Here is a 19,486-nt window from a genome sequence, read left to right on the forward strand (position 1 = left end):
CGAGACAGGGTCTCACTCTGTCACCTGTGCTAGAGTAGAGTGGTGTGAACATAGCCTCCCAAATAGCTGGCATTACAGACAAGCACCACCATACCCGGCTAATTTTTATTTTATTTTTTTGTAGAGACAGGGTCTGGGTATGTTGCCCAGGCTAGTCTCGAACTCCTGGGCTTGAGGAATCCTCTTGACTTGGCCTCCGCAAATGCTAGGATTACAGGCGTGAGCCACTGCTCCTGGCCACTTTTATATAATTAAAAACTGTTACTCATGTTCTGTTTTTCATGTATAAAAATGATGCCAAAGGGCACCAATGAGGACATTCTTATTTAAACTGATTTATTGGTAAAAGTGATGGGTCTACACAGAATCAATCAATCTTACAAGTTGTCATCCTGGTAGCCATTTGGAAAGTGGTACACTGGGGACAGATATCTGGTCTGTGACTATGGAACAGCTGTTCTTTGTAGGAGACTAAATGATCTGTGTTTGATTCAAATCTGTGATATTGGCCTTGACAGCACTATGTTTTCCTACTGAGTCCCAAGAACTTGCCTGGCCTTCATAATCCCACTTCATGGTTTGAAAGTCAAAATATAAATTCATACGACAAAATGGAAGTCATATTCATTTCATCATTTTTTCTTTTCCCTTAAAAGTTCTTTGTTTTTATTTTTTTATTTTTTGTTTTGAGACAGAGTCTCACTCTGTTGCCCGGGCTAGAGTGAGTGCCGTGGCGTCAGCCTAGCTCACAGCAACCTCAAACTCCTGGGCTCAAGCGATCCTCCTGCCTCAGCCTCCCGAGTAGCTGGGACTACAGGCATGCGCCACCATGCCCGGCTAATTTTTTCTCTATATGTTTTTAGTTGGCCAGATCATTTCTTTCTATTTTTAGTAGAGACGAGGTCTCTTTCTTGCTCAAGCTGGTCTTGAACTCCTGACCTCGAGCGATCCACCCGCCTCGGCCTCCCAGAGTGCTAGGATTACAGGCCTGAGCCACCATGCCTGGCCCCTTAAAAGTTGTTTGGAAGTGGGCTGGGAGCAGGACTTGAAGAGGTGAGCAGCTGTGGCTTGGTATAAAGAGATCCCCTGTTCCTCAGAGGCCCAGAATTTATTTACCAAGAACTCTTGTTTCTTGACAGACATTAAAATCAATACAATTTTTTGAACACCTCTGCATAAAAGAATGTACACATAAAAAAAAGTACACTTAGTTCAGCACAGACTTCTGCTCAAAGACATGTGCAGGGTGGTTGCCTTACCCCAACTGTTGCATGGTACTCTTAGAGAGAAAGGGCACTCATCTTCAGCTGACATCGATGTTCTGATTAGACAACTAACTTTTCTCCTAATAAATTTCTGGGTTTGTTCTGAATTATCTTTCAAAAACTTTAAGGATATCTTTGTACACAAACTCAGGAGACAAAGTCACAACCTTTCCTAGAGCTTTTATTTCAGACTCATTATTCTTAATTCATTTCTTCAGCAGTAGTTATGAAAACCAGATAAGATAATCTTCTGCCAAAGTGAGCATTGGTTCACTGCACCGTTTCAGCTCAAGACAATAATAGTGTGAACACAGAGAACGTTCAATGTTGAATATGACACCTGTAATTAGGAAGACCTATGGTTTTACCAAGTAATTATAAGGATGAGGTTATTTTTGGGGTGTTGAAAAAACCAGCAATTAATTAAAACTTTTCAACGCAGCTTATTTATGCCTCAGTAAATCCTTGTACATCACGTACGCTCTGTCAGAAAAACGCCTGATGTCCAGCCTCAGTGCCCTAACGGGTTAATGTGGCATGTTACTAAGGGTGTAGAATTTGAAGTAAACTGTCTAAATATCTCCTTCATTTCTTATTCTAACTCCATAGCCCCTTACATCATCTCCTTGGGATCCAAGCGGCTTGGAACAAATGATGCAAGTCTCCGAACAGCCAGGGGGACCTAAGGAATCGGGTTTCATTTACTAAGAAAAAAGTAGAAGGACCGCGATTAGATTAGGCAAGGTGGGAAAGGGATATTGGCAGGTAAAGCTCCGGAAAGTTACAACTTGGGTTATTTTTTAACTGGCGTCCTGCAAACGGACGCCGTGTAGGTGTCTCACTCGCTAACTTGGAAATGAACTTCAGGTTCTCTTTAGCCGTGGGAGACCTCTGAATCCGAGAGCCCGGCGGCCGTTCAACGACCCCGCCCTCGGGGTCCCCAGGGGGCGTCTTCTGGAGAGCCCGATCGTCCGGGGCGAAGGCGCAGGGAGGGCGGCCGGGGGGAGGGCGAGGGCCGCCGGCCCCGAGAGCACACCCAAAGCGGCCTGGCTTCCCCTCGGCGGGCGCCTCCCCGGCCGCGAGCGGAGCCGGAGGGGGCTGCGGGGCGGCGGTTCCCCTCGCCGAGGCGAAGACAAGCGCGCGCGGGGCTCGGGGCGCGCGGCGAGCGCGGCGGCCGCCGCCTCCTCCCCTCCCCGCCTCCGCCGGCGCTGCCTCCTCCCTCCGCCCGGCTCGGCCTCCCTCGCTCCCTCCCCTCGTGGCTGGCTCCGGCGGCGGCGGGCGGGGAGGGCGTGCGCCGGCCGAGAGGTGTCGGCGGCGAGGCAAGGGAAGTTTCAAGTGGAAGGTCGTCCCCGCCGGCGCGTCCTCCTGCTCTCCTCCGGCAGCATCATGGCGGAGCCGAGCGGCTCGCCCGTGCACGTCCAGCTTCCCCAGCAGGCGGCCCCGGTGACAGCGGCGGCGGCGGCCCCGGCGGCTGCGACAGCAGCACCGGCCCCGGCGGCGCCCGCGGCTCCGGCCCCGGCCCCGGCCCCGGCCCCGGCCCCGGCGGCGCAGGCCGTCGGCTGGCCCATCTGCAGGGACGCGTACGAGCTGCAGGAGGTTATCGGTCAGTGCGGCGGGTGCGGTGGGGCCGGCCCAGGCCGGGCGCCGAGGCCGGGCGGGGGCTTGGGATGCTGGGCTCGCCTGCATGCACGCCCGGGAGGCAGAGCGGCCGGTGTCGGGGCCTACCGGCTTCAACAGTTTTTTTTTTTTTTTTTGTAATTTATTTGTTCGTTCTCTGAGCGCTGGTGCTGCAGGAGGCGGCGCGGCGGATGTGACTCGCACTGCAGACGAACCGCATGCTGCAAACTTTTATCTGCCGGATCGCCGGGGCGGCGGAGCGGGGGACCCGGTAACGCAGCCGCATCTACCTCCCCCCGCGTGCCGGGGCCGCAGCCCGTGGCCGGTGGCTGCGCGGACAGGCAGCCGCGGGTGGGGTGGGGTTGCGGGGGCGCCGCCCAGGGCTTCCAGCGCCCCCGCGCCGCGCCCCGGGGGCCGCGTCCTGGGGGACTCTGGCTCAGCCGCGCCTCCGCCTCCCGTCGTGACCCTCTCGCCGTGGGTAACCTGGCCGTGTACAAGCCGCGGAGGCCCAAGTTCTTTCCCGAGCCCGGGGAGGATGCTGGCCTCCCTCCCTGACAGCCGCCACTTCACGCCCGCTTTGCAGTCCGGCTCTCCGCGCCGCCCGGCGCGCCCGGGGACCCGCCTCCCTCGGTGCCAGGGGGCGCCGCCTGCCGCCCAGCCCGGCCACCCGGGGAAGGCGGGCGCCCTGGCCGCCTGCCCTGCATCGGGCCGATGCTTCCCTTTGGTCCAGGGCCGAGCTGCAAGAGTGAAACCCAAGGCTGTCGGCGATCTGCTCCCTGCCTTTTCGTGCTTTCTAGTCGGCTCACAAATATCACCTTATCTTACATTTTTAAATACCTGGCAAATTCGCAAGGCAAGAAACTGGCGTTACTTTTCCTTGGGCCAAGCACGTGAAGGGCCAGACTGCCAGGCGATTTGTGTAGTCCCTTTGCGTAGGACCTTCCCTATTGGATCCTTCAGTTTGAGAGTCTTGTCACTTAGGGAAGCCTCCAGGTAAAGTGGACCTTTGGCTATTTAACCTTATTGGCGCTGGAATGGGATGTTGCCATTCCATAATCTTGATATTGAAGTACGGTGATGGAAAAGGAATTCAGAATTATCTTACGTATTTTTCTTTCTTTCACTTTAAGAAATTCTTCTCCACTCCCCCTTTAAAAACTTCAAACAGTTATAAGAATGTTATTAGATGTTTAAATGAACTTTGATCATCTGCTACTGTGTGAATGAAACATAGCATAGACCGAAATACATATATATGAGAAAATGATGGGCAGGTCAGTAACCTAGGATATAAAAGCTCCAGATAACCTGTCATAGGCATCTGTCAGCAAAATTCTTTGAAAACTCAGATCTTTCATAATTTTTGGCCCAAGACACTCAAGGGATGAGTCTTCATGTTATACTGCCTGGATTAAATAGCTTTAGGGGCTTCTCAAAACCTAGCATATTAAAAGAAAACTCCTTTAACTGGGCACATATGCCCCTTTACTCTCAACCTGCATGCCTCCTCCTATATTCTACTTGCCTTCATTGTACCCTGAACACTCTGCTCTTACAGCACATCTGGTCTTCCATTGCTGGCTGCCTTTGCACGGGCTCTTCTCTCCTCTCAGTGCCCATCTTTGTGTAGTGCGTCTCATTCAGCTTCCAAGGCCTGGGTGACTATTCCTGGAGAAGCCTTCTGCTTCTTCCAAGGCAAAGTATGGTGGCTTGTTCTGCCTTTCTTTTTACATACACCATAGTATGGAACCCCACAGTTGTTATTTGCTCAACAAAATATGGAGATCTACTATGCCCCAAGCATTGTGCTAGGTGCTAGCAGCATGGAAATTAATAAAAATGATCCCTGCCCTTAAGGACTTCATGAGTTATTAGAAGACATAGGGAGTGGAATCTACAGGATGGGATGAGTAAGTGCTGGGAGAGCCCAAAGGAGAGAGTGACTGACTGCCAGGAGAGAGAAGGAAGCAGGGCATTTCATAGAAAAGATCATATTTGAGCTGGATTTTGAAGTCTAAGTAAGAGTTTGTGAGATGCTTAATTATTTCCATTCCTGCCTTCCCTAACCAGCTGTGAACACTGTCCCCCAGGGTCTTATTTATCCCTCTGTCCCCAGCATGAAAAGGTGGGCCATAAAGTTGAATGGTATCTGTCAAATAGTTTTCCATAGGGTCCATAAGGTTGGGAGAATTTACTTATAATTAGCTTATATGCTTATTTGGTTAATTGTTAGGGTTAAAATGCAAGCTTTGCCTTTTGAAGATATTATGACCACTTTTGTGAACTAATAAATAAAATCTCATTTTAGTTTAAGTGGGATTAATTGCAGGGTTTCTTTGTTTGCAGTAACAGCATTGTTAATTATGGTTGGTCAGTTTAGTGTAAATAAAGAAATTTACATGAGAAATTTGAGAAAACACCTGCTTATTCTACCCTGATTTTTGCATATCCACCCTATGGGAAGGGCTTTTCTATGTTTTAAATTTATCTCATATTTTGCCAACTAAAAGAGATAGGTAATACTATTAACCACCAACAAATAAACTAATGTCTCAGTTGGCATAACCTGTGTGGAGGCCCTGTTATTGAAAAATCAAATTGCTGGAATAGTTTTTTGCAAGGGCTAAATGTTTATAGGGAATTACAAACCCATTTCCATTTAGTGTTTAATGCTAGTTGTGTGATTAAGAGTGAACTTGTGGTTAGGCACTTTTGTTTACATTACATGTAGAAGTTAGTGGTTCAAGCACTGAACCGGTTTCAACATGAATGCCAGTTGACAGCCTTTGCTTCTACCTGACACACGGCAGGTGTCATATGATATGACTCCAGCAGTGTGAACTGTGACCAGCAGGAGGCTCCGATGTGCCTGAGCAGAAAGCCAAAGAAGGCACCGTGTTTTAACTTTCCAGCGTGGCACGGGGGCACAGAGCACTTTTTCTTCATTTCCTTCTGGGCAGAGGTTGGGGCCCACAGGATTAGGAGAGAATGAGTTTGCTGAAATCCAAACAAAGCAGGTTCAGTTGTTTGACTTCTCTTTTAGAAAAATAAACACAGGATTTTGCAAGTCTAAAAATAAAGTTTTCTCTTTGTTGTATGGTACTTGTGTTGTAAAAGGTCAGTGGAGAGATTGTAATGCTCTTAGGAGTAATGTGGTTCAGAAGTTTATGCATGAACTGGAAATGATGTAAAATCTCTTGGAGGGGGCTTTATATTTACAGAGGGGTTAAAAATGTTGTGAAATTATAAATTCCTTCTTTTAGCCACTGATATTCTTAGTAGATTTCAAATATTTCTGTTTCCTATATAGGTAACTGCTCTTTGGAGGCTTTCCAACCTGTTTACACTGTTCAGTTCTATGAATCTTTGTTCCTCACCTTGCCTCTCAATTCACCCCCAAATTCCTTCTTTAGAAGTATAGGGGGCACTTAAAGTTATGCCAATTGAGAAATTAGTTTATTTGTTGGTGGTTAATAGTATTACTTGTATTTGCTAAACAAAGAATGAAAGGTGAATCATGTAAATGTTGACTTGGACATCCGTAATAGAATGGAACAATGTCAGTTCTCCATCAAAGAGTTCTAGTCATCACAATGTCAATTTCTGTATTTGAATTAGTTAATTCCACCAGTGCTGTTATCTTTGCTGATTTTCCTCTGAGAAACACTGAAATAGAATCTAGCCTCAGAGTATGTTTGATTTTCTTAGATTTTTTTTGCAGGATGAGCCTTTATCAGTTTAATACTTGATTTCTTGGCGTTGCTTTACTTTTGTCCTGGGTGGTCATTTAGAATGATCTAAAAGGAACAGTTGGCCAACTTAGTTAACAAAAAGAACTTGATTTCTAGAATCCTAGCCATCCTTTGATAGAGGATTCCTCTGCTGTCTCCTGTGAGGCTTTGCTTATCCATTCAGGTGCATTTTCCTAGGCCCAGGTAATAGGCAAGTGGCCACGTCTTCAAGGAGCAACAGCCTCTCCTCTAATGAGATCTGCAGACAGCCCAGGGCACTCCTACTTTGTGCTCTGAGAGTTTCTCCAGATTTCTATGGTTTAGGGATTATAACTCCTTTTATAGATGTCCTAGAGGCAATTTGAGGACAATGGTAGCTACATTGGGTGAGGGGGCTGGGGCATGGAGTGTATATTCTATTCTGGACCTTTATACCAACCTGCCTGGTTCTGCTGTTGGTTCTCTGATTAGTTATTTTTTTTTTTTAATACTTAAAGAGGCTTGAGATGCTTTGCTTAAGATGAGGCTTTGATTTCCATTTCATTTCACTTTTCTTAATAAAGAGAAAAATGTATATAGAAATATTCTTTTTTATTTTTTTATTGTGATAAAATATGTAATACATAAAATTTTTACCATTTTAACCATTTTTTAAGTGTGCAATTCAGTGGCATTAATTATATTCACAAAAGAAATGCTCTTTTAAGTGTGTTGCTCCCTACCACAAGAGGAAAAGTCTCAAGGTAAAAAGAAACTTACAGTAAGTTGACTGCAGTCTTTGCTTTATTCATGCATTTGATTTGTCACTGATAATATTATGAATTTCCCCCTGACTCTTACGGTTTGTCACACACTACATTTTTTTGATGGTGTTTGAAAATAGGTTGCAGCAGTGCCAGCTCTGGAGTCAGGTGGCCTGCTGTTTCATGTCCTGCAATGGCGGTCACTGGCGTTGTGACCTTGAGCACATTAGTTAGATGCGTCTGTACTCAGTTTCCTCATTGGTAACACGGAGATGATAAAAATAGGGTTGTGAGGATTGAGAGAATGTAAAGCATGCAGAATCGTGCCTGGCACACAGCACGCTCTCAATCAGTCTTAGCCATGACTACTATAGACTTCATTTGCTAATCAGATTCAGGTTCTCAGGCGAGAACCCAGTCCTGTCTTTGGCAAGATTTTGGAGTGGCTTGAAGAGTTTCTCTGCTGGGTTTCTAGCAGGGAGGAAGTGGGGAGGAGATGTTGCCCCCAGTCTCCTTCCTCCCGCGGGTGGCTGGGAGGGGCTCGTGAGGGGCGCTGGAGGCCCCCCGGGCCTGGCTTCCCCTGCACCCCCATGGCTGCGGGGAGGAAGCTGAAGAGACCTGTGGAGCTCCCGGCGATCTGGACAGCTCAGGGGTGTCGCTGCCAAATGGCTCTCTGACAAGTGGTGAGAGCATCCTGCGGGAAGGTTGTGGGGAGGAACAGCCCATCATGAAAGGGCTCTGAGAACAACCTGCCAAGACTGCACTTTTCTTCCACCTCTGAGTTTGCCCGGAGGCTGCCATGCTGGCAGGAAATGCTGCTGACTAAAAGCAACACTCACTGTGTGTCCCAGCCAGTGAGAGGACAGAGGCCCCGTTCTCAGATAAAGTCATCCCCACTGCCTCCCGATCGCCTGCCTTCCCACTCGGTTTTTCCTCCACTTAGAAACATTCTCAGCTCTCTCTCTTATCTTTAAATGACAAAAGAGAACAAAACAAAACACTCTTCTCCCTCCTTTCTCCTCTGCTACCCCGTTATCTCATTTCTTCCTTTTCACTGCTAAACTGTTCGAAGGAAGCATTCATTCTCACTCCCATTCATTCTCAGCCCACTGCAGTCTGGCTTCTGCCTTCTCCGTAAGAAACCCAACTTGTCCTCTCTAAAATCACCGTGAGCCTTCTGTGGCTGCAGCCAGTGGACACTGCAGTCCTGCTCTCTCTCCCTCTCTCCGCAGGAGTAGGCACTGTCTTTTATTTCTGCTTCTGGAAGGGATATGGCTTGGGCTCCTCTGCCCTCCCTTTCTCCTGGACTTCTCTGCTTTCCTGCCCGCCCTGGCTGTAGGATCCATAGGTGTCCGTCTGAGCCTTCAGTGACCACCTAAAATGCCAAGGGTCTCCCTGATTTTAGGCTGGTATTTGGACTACCTTTTTTATGTTTTTGTTTAGATGTTTTACAGGAACTTCATACTCACAATTACAGTAATTGTCTCTCCATCCTTACCTCAGTCCTAATCCCGTTCCTTCTGCATTCTTCAAAGCCCTCGTGCTGCTTGTCCTCCACTTTCCCATCTTCATCAGTCCCCCACATCTAGTTGGTCACCAAGTCCTAAATAATCTGCATCCTTGGCATCTTCTTTGATCTGTCTCTGACTCTTCATCTTGGTGACCACTGAATTAGCTCAAGCTCTTATCAATTCTTACTTGGATTATAACTTCCTCACCAGCTCTAGTATGCATTGCTACTAAAATGATACTGTCATACCAGAATTTTTTGTCATGTTGCTTTCAGGCTTAAACACCTGTAGTAGCTCTCCCATCATCCTCAAGATTAATTTGAAGCAAGGTGTTTAAGACCTTTTGGGAATCATCTCTTGTTTCCCTTTCCAGCCCTACTTGCTGTTCCAGTCTCAGGATGGACTCTCCAGCCAGCGGGAACCTTTTGCATTTGGTGAAATGCTTCTTGCATCCCTAAGCCTCTTCTAGGCATAGACCTCTGTTCCATAGACCTCCTTCTGTTCCAGTTTGGTCTATATGACAGAGAGCTCTGTCTCTCCTTTTAAGTCTTACCTTTATTGAAGTATTATATGCGTGTGGAAAAGTATTCATATCAAAATGTATATCTTGGTGCATGTTCATGAATTGAACACACCCGTGTAGCCAGCAACCTGATCAGGGCTCCCTTTTAAGTCCCTGAATAGTGATTTCTTTTCATAGAAACAATCTCCCTAGAGCCTCCTCTTTGGGTTCTGTTGGGTCTTTCAGTCCCTGGCAGTCCTCCCACTGTATGCCATTGTTTCTTGCCCAGCCTGGTCCTACACTATTAACTCCTCCTTGAGAACAGGGTCTCTCATGTCCACGTGCCACACCTCGTATTAAATATTTTATGAACGTTTTCTGGGTAAAGGTCTGAGTTCTGGGGTCAAACGGTCTCTCCCCACCTTGTGGAAGAGGAACATTGCCTGACATCTGAAAATCTGCCTGGCTGGATCCTGAGGATTTGATCTTGTCTGTGGTTAATGATGGTGCTTATTTAGTTGCGTTTGGCCAATCAGCTTAAAGGGCTCTGTAGAAATTAGCTCATTAATCCTCGCAGATCAAGAGTAAGCACTTTGAGTGCTTCCACCCACCCATGCTGTGGAGGAAGGCAGGCAGAGGCCTGGCGCTCCTGAGGGCATAGGACCAAGAGGTGGCCTCTCCGGATTAAAGGACCCAGAGCTCCCTGCCACAGTTCCGGTGTCCCTTTACTTAGACATTGTAAGGTGGGGTAGGGATGTCCGGCACTGCCCTTTGCTTCAAAAGCTCTACACTTGAGCTTTCCTTTCTGGAGTATACCAGTGATCTCTCTCTTGCTGTTCGTGTATTTATATATAACCCTCACCTTGAAGCTCTGCGGGGCCTCTTGCTGTGTAGAAATCAGGACTACTGGGGAAGATCAGGGATACAGGTAACATGCAGGAGCAGAATTGCAGAACAGGTGGCTTTCAAAGGTTGCTATGATGGCAGGAGTTGTATTTTTATAAAATTATAAGGGACTGAGGATGATAGGATGGGTGTGGTACATGCTAAGACCATTGAACTGGGTCTTTCTTTTAAAGTCAAAACTGATCTAATAAATGATGTAACTCCTCCACAGTGTCTTTTATGGGAAAGGGTTTTTTCTTATTTAAATATAATTCCTCAAGTAATCATGTGAGACTTTACATTTTTCTCCAGGATAGTTTTGTTTAAATTATATGGAAACAACTCCAAGGTGGTTGAAGTGATTGAAGTGTTTCAAGTGCTTTTCACTGGTCAAGTTTTTGATAATAGACAAGATTTCAATATATTAATTAAAAAGGCATTTCAGACTTGGCTTAAGTAGAAAGCAGAAGAGAAATATCAGTCCTTTAGAGAATGGATTGGCAGAGCTTTATTTCTAGAGTTGATTCAGATAAATACTTTGGAATCCAACGTGAGTAAATGTTGATATATTTCAAATTTCTTCTTACTTGCCTAACTGAAAATAAACTCCAGCTTAGCCTTAAGAAACTTCTTGGACATTGAGGAATTAGATGAATTGACCTTTAGACTGACTGTATATTTTGATATGTGAGAAAACATCATTTTAAGATACAACTGGTAGAGACTTCAACATTCATTTTATCTCTGGTTTTACTTTTGAACTTCTTCCAGGTAAGAGGCATTTAGCATAACTCTCAGAAGCCCAGTACTGTGGGTGGTCTCATGTGGTTCTTCCCTGAGGTAAGAATATACATTCTCATGACACTTATAGGTTAGGTTAAAGGTTAGGTTTCTAACCTTTAGTCACTATTGGAACTATTTGCCAGAAAAACTAGATGGAAGGTAGAGGTGGATGCCTTTCTGACCTAAGGATGATAAACATTCATTGGCAGAGTGTTTTGGAAGCCAGCGACTTGTGACAGTTCTGAGACTTCACATAATCGCTCTATTGATGGTTGAGGTTTTAGAATTCATGATCTTGTTTTGAACTGGTAGCCTCAGTTTGTACAAGGGTTCGTAATAAGGGATATTCCAATTGCTTTCTTTCCTGCCCTATTTAGTTGGGCGATTTAAAAAGGATTATATTTTCTGGGTTGGTGACTGTTGACCTGTCTTGTGTTGCTTAGATTTTAATTTGAGTCCTCTGAATCCCCCCCTCCTCTTTCTTTCACTGGCAATGTCAGTATCTCCCTTCGTTTAATTATGGGGTGACTCAAGAAAGCAGAAGAGCAGCAGCAGAAGAGGGTCCCTACTAGAAGGAATGGCAGGTCGGTGCTGGCTTTTATGTCAGTTCCCAAGTGAGAAACGACATAAGAATATAGGGAGAATAAGGAAATTTAATTTTAGAAGAGACCGAAGGGAAACATGCCTTCTAGCTCCTTTGTTTTATAACTGAATACTCTAATGGCCAAAGCTGAAGTAATTGCCTATGGTACAAAAGTCCTTAGAATCCCAGGCTCATGATTCCTCCCTAATTCAGTAGGTTCTTCCACTTACATCACATTGTTTCCTTATTGGTGGGAAGGAAGAAATTAGAAATATTATTGATTCAATGAATTTTATAATTACTATTTTAATAGAGTAAACATATATCTGAGAACATATTTACCATGTAGGATGTTTTAATAGAGTAAACATATATCTGAGAACATATTTACCATGTAGGAATCAGAGTAAAATAAAAATCTCATTTCTTTAGGTTTGTTAAAATGGTTTTTATATACATATATTTCTTTCTTCATCAGGGCATTTTTTTTTTTTTGAAACTGAGTCTTGCTCTGTGGCCCTGGGTAGACTGCAGGAGTGTCGTTGCAGCTCACTGCAACCTCAAACTCCCGGGCTCAAGCCATCCTCTTGCCTCAGCCACTTGAATAGCTGGGACTACAGGCTTGCACCAGATGCCCAGTTAATTTTTCTATTTTTAGTAGAGACGGGGTCTTGCTCTTGCTCAGGCTGGTCTTGAACTCCTGACCTCTAGTGATCCTCCCACCTCAGCCTCCCAGAGTGCTAGGATTACAGGTGTGAGCCACTGCGCCCGGCCCATCAGGGCATGTTTATTTGACGTGTAAATCTGGTTATGTATAAACATACAATATCTTCATTTCAACCCTCACCTTTTGCCTGGTCTATTTCAATAGATTATATTTTTAATCTTTGGTTATAACCTATCCGTGTGGTGGAGTTGGGTGTGAGTGTGTGTCTGTGTGCGTTGCAAAGTAAGGCTGAGGAGCAGCAAGTAGATGGATGAAGAAAAGTGTATGAAATAGATATACTTCATGGCTGATCATTAGTTGGAGCAAAGTTTGTACACTAGAGTCAGGTCCCTTCTGCCGGGCTGACACTTTATAGCAATCCAAGCAGCAACAGCAATCCTAGAAGAGTGGCTAGCCCAGACTTGGGGAACCGTTCCATGTTGGAAGGCCGCATTAATTTAGCTGTAATCAAATAAGGCCACAGTCAAGAAACTTCAATTGGATATACTTAAAAATGTACATTATTTTGTAAAAATCTAACTATTGTGTACTTAATTTCAAAAAATGAAAACTATTTGTTAATTTTAAAGTTAACCTTTTAATGACTTTGTTGTCTGCTTTTTGTTGCAAAGCATTTGAGCATTTGGTTGCAGCATGGAGGTCCACAGTTCTAGTTGATCCTCTAGATGGGTATCGGTCATTTGTGACCTTAAGGGTGTCTTGATTTTGGTTAGGTAGCAGAATGTAGGTTTGCAGCAATAAGTGGTTGAAAAGCAAGAAAGCATTTTCTGGGCATGTTGCCGAAGGCAGGGGTATTCTACTGCATTTTTCCATATTTCAATTGGATCTTTTTTTTAAATTTCAGCTTATTATGGGAGTACAAAAGTTTAGGTTATGTATATTGCCTGATCTTTCTTAGCATCAAACAATGACTTTAAATGTCATCTACTGAGAGCTCAATCAGTTCCATCCATAGTTCTTTAGGTGCTTTGGTGATGTCACCTAGGTGAGCTGAAATGCTAATTTGAGTGTGATATCATGATTATCAAAGTCAGTGAACCTTTCATTGTATTCTCCAATTAATAGGTCTATAAAAGCTGCTTATTCTTCATACGATTCACATATATCATCCTGCTCATCAATGACTTTTGCTAAATGGGGAAGATGATCATCTGAAATTTCCTTTTGAAGAAGAAATGTTTTGAAAAAAGATAGCTTTTTTAAAAATGCTTGGATTTTTTGCTACATATCATATATAGACTTAGTTTTACCTTGTAAAGAATTATTCAGGTTTTTTTGATTTGACATGATATCACACAGAAATGCTGCATTCCTATAGAAATCTTTCAGTAATTCACATTGCTGATTCTGTTCTTCATAAAATTTAACTATCTGTTCTTGAAGAGATAATATTTTGGCTAACACCTGTCCCAGTGATAGTCAAAGCACTTTAGAATGATCTGGCAAATCCGCACTGAATACCTCATTGTTCAGCTATAGCATGTTATGAAACTGACCATGCCCATGTTGCATTTACATGGATATAGTTAACAATACTTATAAATTGTTGTAAAGTGTGACTTAAAATAGTAGCTTTAGCACAAAGATTTTGCTGATGCAAGATAACAATGAAAAGAAATGAGAGCATCTGGATCTGTTAATACTTTTTTAAAATTAAATATCTGTGCAATAAACCCTTCTTGTTTTCCTGTCATGGAAGGTGCACTGTCTGTATATACACTCACTGAATTTACCAAACTCAGTCCAACTTCATGACATTTGTCTTAAAAGTTGTTGAAGATATCTATTCCCCATGTTCTGTTCCCAAGAGTACCCAAATCGAGTTACTCTTCGTAGCAAGGAAAATCTTCTATTATGACCCTAATGAAACCTGCGCCTAGTCAGTAGTATCAGTTGATTCATCTAAAGTGATTGAATAATATATGTTTTCCTTTTGAAGTATTGCATGAAGCTTTTCTGTTAAGTTGAAGGCTGCCAGATCAGCTATGGTTCTCCTTGAAAGAGGCAGGTGTTTGTACTTTGAAACGTTATTGGGGTCTAAGCATCCTACACCTTCGACAATGCATTCTTTCACAGTTTCTATATCACTGAATGGCTTCCCTTTTTTCCCAAGTATATAAGCTACTTTATGAGGTGCTTCAGTGGTATTATTTCCAGGTCTTTTTGCTGCTTGAAAGAATTCTTTGCTTTTGCTTTTCATCTTTTAATTTCTGCAATACAACCTTTCATGCCTCTCTAATTTAAAATATTTGGGGTCCTCATGGGTGTTATAATGCTTATGAGCATTGAGTTTCTTTAACGTTGATATTGCAGTATCACAAAGTAAGCAAATCATCTTATCTTTAGCAGAAACAAGATAATATTGCAATTCCCAGTCCTCATTAAAAAAATCTGTTTTCTTCCTTTGGTGTTCTCTTGGTCTTTGACATCGTGGGTTGTTAGGTAGACAATTAAAAAATACAGTTGAGCTGTGTAACTATTCACAAATTCCACTTCAGATAGAAGAAACACAGTGCACTGTTGTCAAAAGCTGGTAACAGACCGGTGTACTCGATCCCCATAAACTCTCGCCAACCGGCCCTGTGCAGTGGTGGTGCCAGTCAGGCGGGGGAAGTCAGAACTAAATCACAGCCGCCCCGCCGTCAGTTTAGCCCTTATGGCTCACTAATGTTCTAATTGTGCTGGTCAATCTGGGAGGATCATTGTGTTGAAACTTATTTTATTTTTTAAATACGTTCATTTAAAAAATAAAATAAAAATATAAAAGACGAACAAAAATGTATTAATAAAAATAAAGGGATTTGTTCTGTGAAATTTGCATTGAGTCAAAAGGCTGCACTTAAGGACCTAAAAGGCCACATGTAGCCTTAAGCCTGCAGGTTCCCCACCCTGGGCTAGCACCACATGGTAGCCACTCACTGCAGGTGGCTATTTAAATTTAAATTCAGTAAAATTAAAGAAATGAGATACAGCCCTTTGGTTGCAGTAGCCACATTTCGCATGCTCAGTAGCAAGGTGACTTGCTGTTTTCATCATCACAGAAGTATGGGCCAGTGCTGGATCGTAATTTCTCCGCAGTGTTCAAAGGCTGACTAAATATTATTAAAGTGGCCATAGATAGCGTGAGGCCACCTTCTCATAATATGCTGAAGTGTTGCCACTGACTTAGAAGTACAAAAAGGACATAGGCATCACTAACCTGATTTTTAAAGTCTTTTGTTTCCACTCTGTGCCCCATTTGAAAGCTAATCAATTCATATTTTGAAGAGAAGAATTATTCTCGTGCGTGGTGAAATAGATTCCCCTGTCGATTTAGGGAGATAATTTTGAAGTGTGAGTTTTTAATCTTCCCTACTTAACTCATTCTGGAAATGTTCTTGTGATTTCTATAAACAGAGATTGTGCCCAAATGAAATCTAGTATTTTCAGAAGTATCAAAATGTTACCTTTCCTTAAAAAATAACTTTAGAGTCTTGGGGTTGGATGTGGTAAAATCACTTCAGTTTATCTATTTTTATTTATGAAGAAAGACCTGATTAAATAGGTTTTTAAAAATGAAATTACAAAGAATTTCTGAAATTAACCCTGCTTAGGAAAAATAATACCTATATTAATTTTAATCATGTAAACAGTGGATTTAATCACAGTCCCTTCTTTTCCTTTGAGTTAGAAACATTTTGGTATTTGAGTGATTAAAGGATTAATGGTTTATCCTAAGTTATAGATCACAAAGCAAATAAAACACATCATTTAAGTTGGTACCTTAATGGAAATTTAAAGTCAACAACCACTATTTGTTTAGGTTACCTGCTTTGTTAGGAGAGGGTATTGATGAGTGAGGGGCAGAAAAAAAATATCTGTGTAGAGAGATTAAGTGGGTTTTATTTTGGGTGATTCAGGAACAGTCTGTATTTTCTCACATTTAGTGTCCCTTGAGTGACTGGGGCTGTAACAGAGAATGTTTTACTATGTAATCCTTTTTTAATTTTTCCTTGTATATGCCCTTTCGAGTTTCTGGAGTCGTAAACCCAGTGCCTGACCTTAAACAAGAGTTGTTGTGGAAACATTTTTAACATGGCACTTTTCCTGGGTAGTTGAGTGGGTAGATGGGGCAAGTGTTTCTGTGTAGTTTCAAATTGTGCTCATTAGGATGAATTTAAGAATAGTACTATTTTTGGCTTACGTCAAGATTAGGGCTAGATTGTTTGTCTTTACTGAAATAAATAATCATCAGTTGTTTAAAAAGGGACCATCTCTATGGCTAAGAGATGATGAGCCTTCAGTTCATCTACAGCCATCTTCCTAATTGTTTCCATAGACGCAGCAGGACTTTCTGAAGGTTATAATTTCACGTCCTGTCCTTTAGCTTTGTAAATAAGTAATATAGGCAGCTTTGTAACTTACAGATCTGCTTAACTAGCCTTAAAGGAAAAAAGGGATAACTGAAGTTTCAGTTCACTAGGATAGGTAAAAGGTACAGTCAGACATTTGTTTTGCTGGTGCTCATAGGTTATAGTCCATGTAGTCTATCATATTAAAAAATGAAATTATTTTCAGATGTGTGCAGTTGTTGAAAATTAAATACTCTAGCTGGGCACATGCTTGCAATCCCAACTATTTGGGAAGCTGAGACAGGAGGATTGCTGAGTTTAGTAATTTGAGACCAGCCTGGACAACATAGCAAGACCCTGTCTCTGAAAAAAAAAATTAAATACTCTCTTGTCTTTTGGAGCTACTACTTGGAAGAAAGGGAGTGACAAAAATATGAAAGATAATCTTTAAAATTAATCATATTAGAATTTATGTATGCAAAAAGTGTTGTTGCCTTCAAGGGGACATGGTGGGGGGGTGTCCATTTTGTTTTTATAGCTCCATTTTATTTTATTTTTTTAAATTACCCCTTTCCATCAGCCTTACTGTGAAGAAATGAGACTAATTTTCTAAGATGACATTGATTTGCTCTTAAAATACTTCCACAAATGTTTTAAGCAGTGGTCATTTTATTGGAATAAGTATTTAACCTTACAAAACAAGTCTATAGCCTGACAGTGCTGTTAGTTGTTTAAAGTTAATTTTGCTTACTATTATTTTTAATAGATTCTGGATCACTGTTTCATAAAAGTAATGAGATTATCCAGGACTGTGGTTTGAGATTACAATGAGCCTTTGGTATAGAGCTGGGGGTAGCAAAAGCAAAAGCTGATGGCCGGCCGAGCGGATGGTGCTAGGGTGGTAGGTGGGATTGCAGAATCAGGTCTGTGAGGCCAGGGAGACAAGATGGGACATGCAGAGGCAAAGACCAGCATGTGGCAGCAAAACACCTCAAACCTGAGCAGACATGAGGAAGGGAGAGAATAGGAACTCAGGGGCATATCCAAGTTTAAAATTGGCAGGGTTTGACAAGGGGTCAAGGCAAGCGAAATACAATGTAATTTTTCCAAGAATACTTCAGCAGCAGCTCCTTTTTGGGTTGGATGCCTCTGCCACGCTGAAAGGCTCAGTTCACTAACCACGGATCCTGACATTCCCTGTCTCACCTACCTACTATAGCTATGTAACAGGCCACCCCAAAACTTAGTGGCTTAAATTAACAGCCGTTTTATTTGTTTATAATACTATGGGTCAGCAGTTTGGGCTGGGCGGGGCTGGGCGGGGCAGTTCTTCAGCGTGGGGTCAGTCCTGTGCTATCTATTGTAAGATGGTCTCGCTTGTGTGCTTGGTGGTTGCTGCTGACTGTTGGCTGGCCCTCACTTCCCACTGAGTTTTCATTCGTTAGGAGGCCTGCCTGTACTTTGTTCCTTGGCTGCAGCAGTGTTCCCAGGTAGTGAGAGCAAGGCTGCAAGGACTCTTGAGGCCTGGGCTTGGAAGTCACTCCGGGTCACTCTGCCACATTCACTTGGTTAAAGCACATCACAAGGCCGGCTCAGATGCCAGGGGAAGGGAAATAGATTTCTCTGCTTGTTGGGAGGAGTGGTAGAATCACATGGCAAAGGGACATGTGTACAAAGAGGGGAGGAATCTTTATTGCTGCCTTTGCAAACTCTGTGGCACGGCATCTTTATTTAGCACAAGGATGATGAATATACAATGTTTGTCATTCATTTAAATTTTGTTTTTAACTTGTGGTGGGGGGAACCAATTACCCAACCACCTTCACCCTGGTGGTTGATGATAGGTTTCATAGGCTAATTTGCTGTGTTGAACTAACCATCAGGGTGTTTTCTGCTATGAAAGTGGCTTCTGGAATGTATAGCTTGCTAAAAAATCTAAAGATGTCAATTTTAATGTGACATTTGAAAGGCGAAGGGGTGTGTGTGTGTGTGTGTGTGTGTGTGTGTGTAATGCTGATCCTTTTTTAGCCTTGAGGTGTTTTATTCCAGATTGACCTCCTTAAAACTCAACACCACATTAAAAATATAGATTGTTTGCATGCATATGTAATTATTTCTCCTGCCACCTGAACTAGATCTATCACAGCCCTAAAAATATCATGTTGTCTATGCATTGCCCAATTTAAAGGTAGGTTGTTGCTTAGGTAATTGAGAAAGTTTCTTTACTTTGAAGTCAATCCAGAAATATTTTACTGCCTGTTTTATAGTCAATTTTTAAAAAAGAATTATTAGCTTATTAGGATAGAAAGGTTAGAAGCCTAAATTATTAGTTTTGACAGAATTCACCCATTTTCTTTAGCTTATTGTATGTAACTGGCAGAAATAATAGAAGGAAGAGAGATGTGCAATTATACCTTTTATTAAATTGTAAAGTCTTTCTGGTAAAAGCCTTTATTATAAAATATCATATACTTTTAGATGTGGAAAGAGGGCTGTTATCTCTATGAAGTTAGAGATTTAAATGCCAAGTGATTTTTTTTTTTTATTGCAAAGGGGAAACAGATCTGGACATGGGATTAGAATTGTAGAGTGTCATTCCTGTGGTTGGCCAAGGCCCTTCCTCACATAAGGAACGAGCACTGAGAAAAGGGTGTTACCTAGACCTCTGAGGTTATTAAAAATTCCAAACTTATTTATTTTAAATTTCCCAAATATTATATAAGCAATAATAGCCATTGTGGAAAATTTGTATAATACAGTTGAGTAAAAGGGTGGGGGAAGTCACCAGTAATCTCATCACTCAGGACT

The 19,486-nt window shown here is 42.8% G+C and overlaps 1 protein-coding gene across 1 annotated transcript in view; it reads left to right on the forward strand.

Moving 5' to 3' along the window:
• Positions 1-2,507: 2,507 nt before the first annotated feature.
• The window catches only part of STK39 (serine/threonine kinase 39), a 271,677-nt gene continuing 254,698 nt past the window's right edge, over positions 2,508-19,486 (forward strand). Inside the window, exon 1 of the mRNA XM_045559830.1 lies at positions 2,508-2,868. Coding sequence (XP_045415786.1) covers positions 2,652-2,868 — 217 coding nt within the window. The 5' untranslated portion in view covers positions 2,508-2,651. The remainder of the gene's footprint in view (positions 2,869-19,486) is intronic.

The sequence above is a fragment of the Lemur catta genome, chromosome 8 (genome assembly GCF_020740605.2).
Source record: "Lemur catta isolate mLemCat1 chromosome 8, mLemCat1.pri, whole genome shotgun sequence".
In the NCBI taxonomy this organism is placed as follows: Eukaryota; Metazoa; Chordata; class Mammalia; order Primates; family Lemuridae; genus Lemur; species Lemur catta.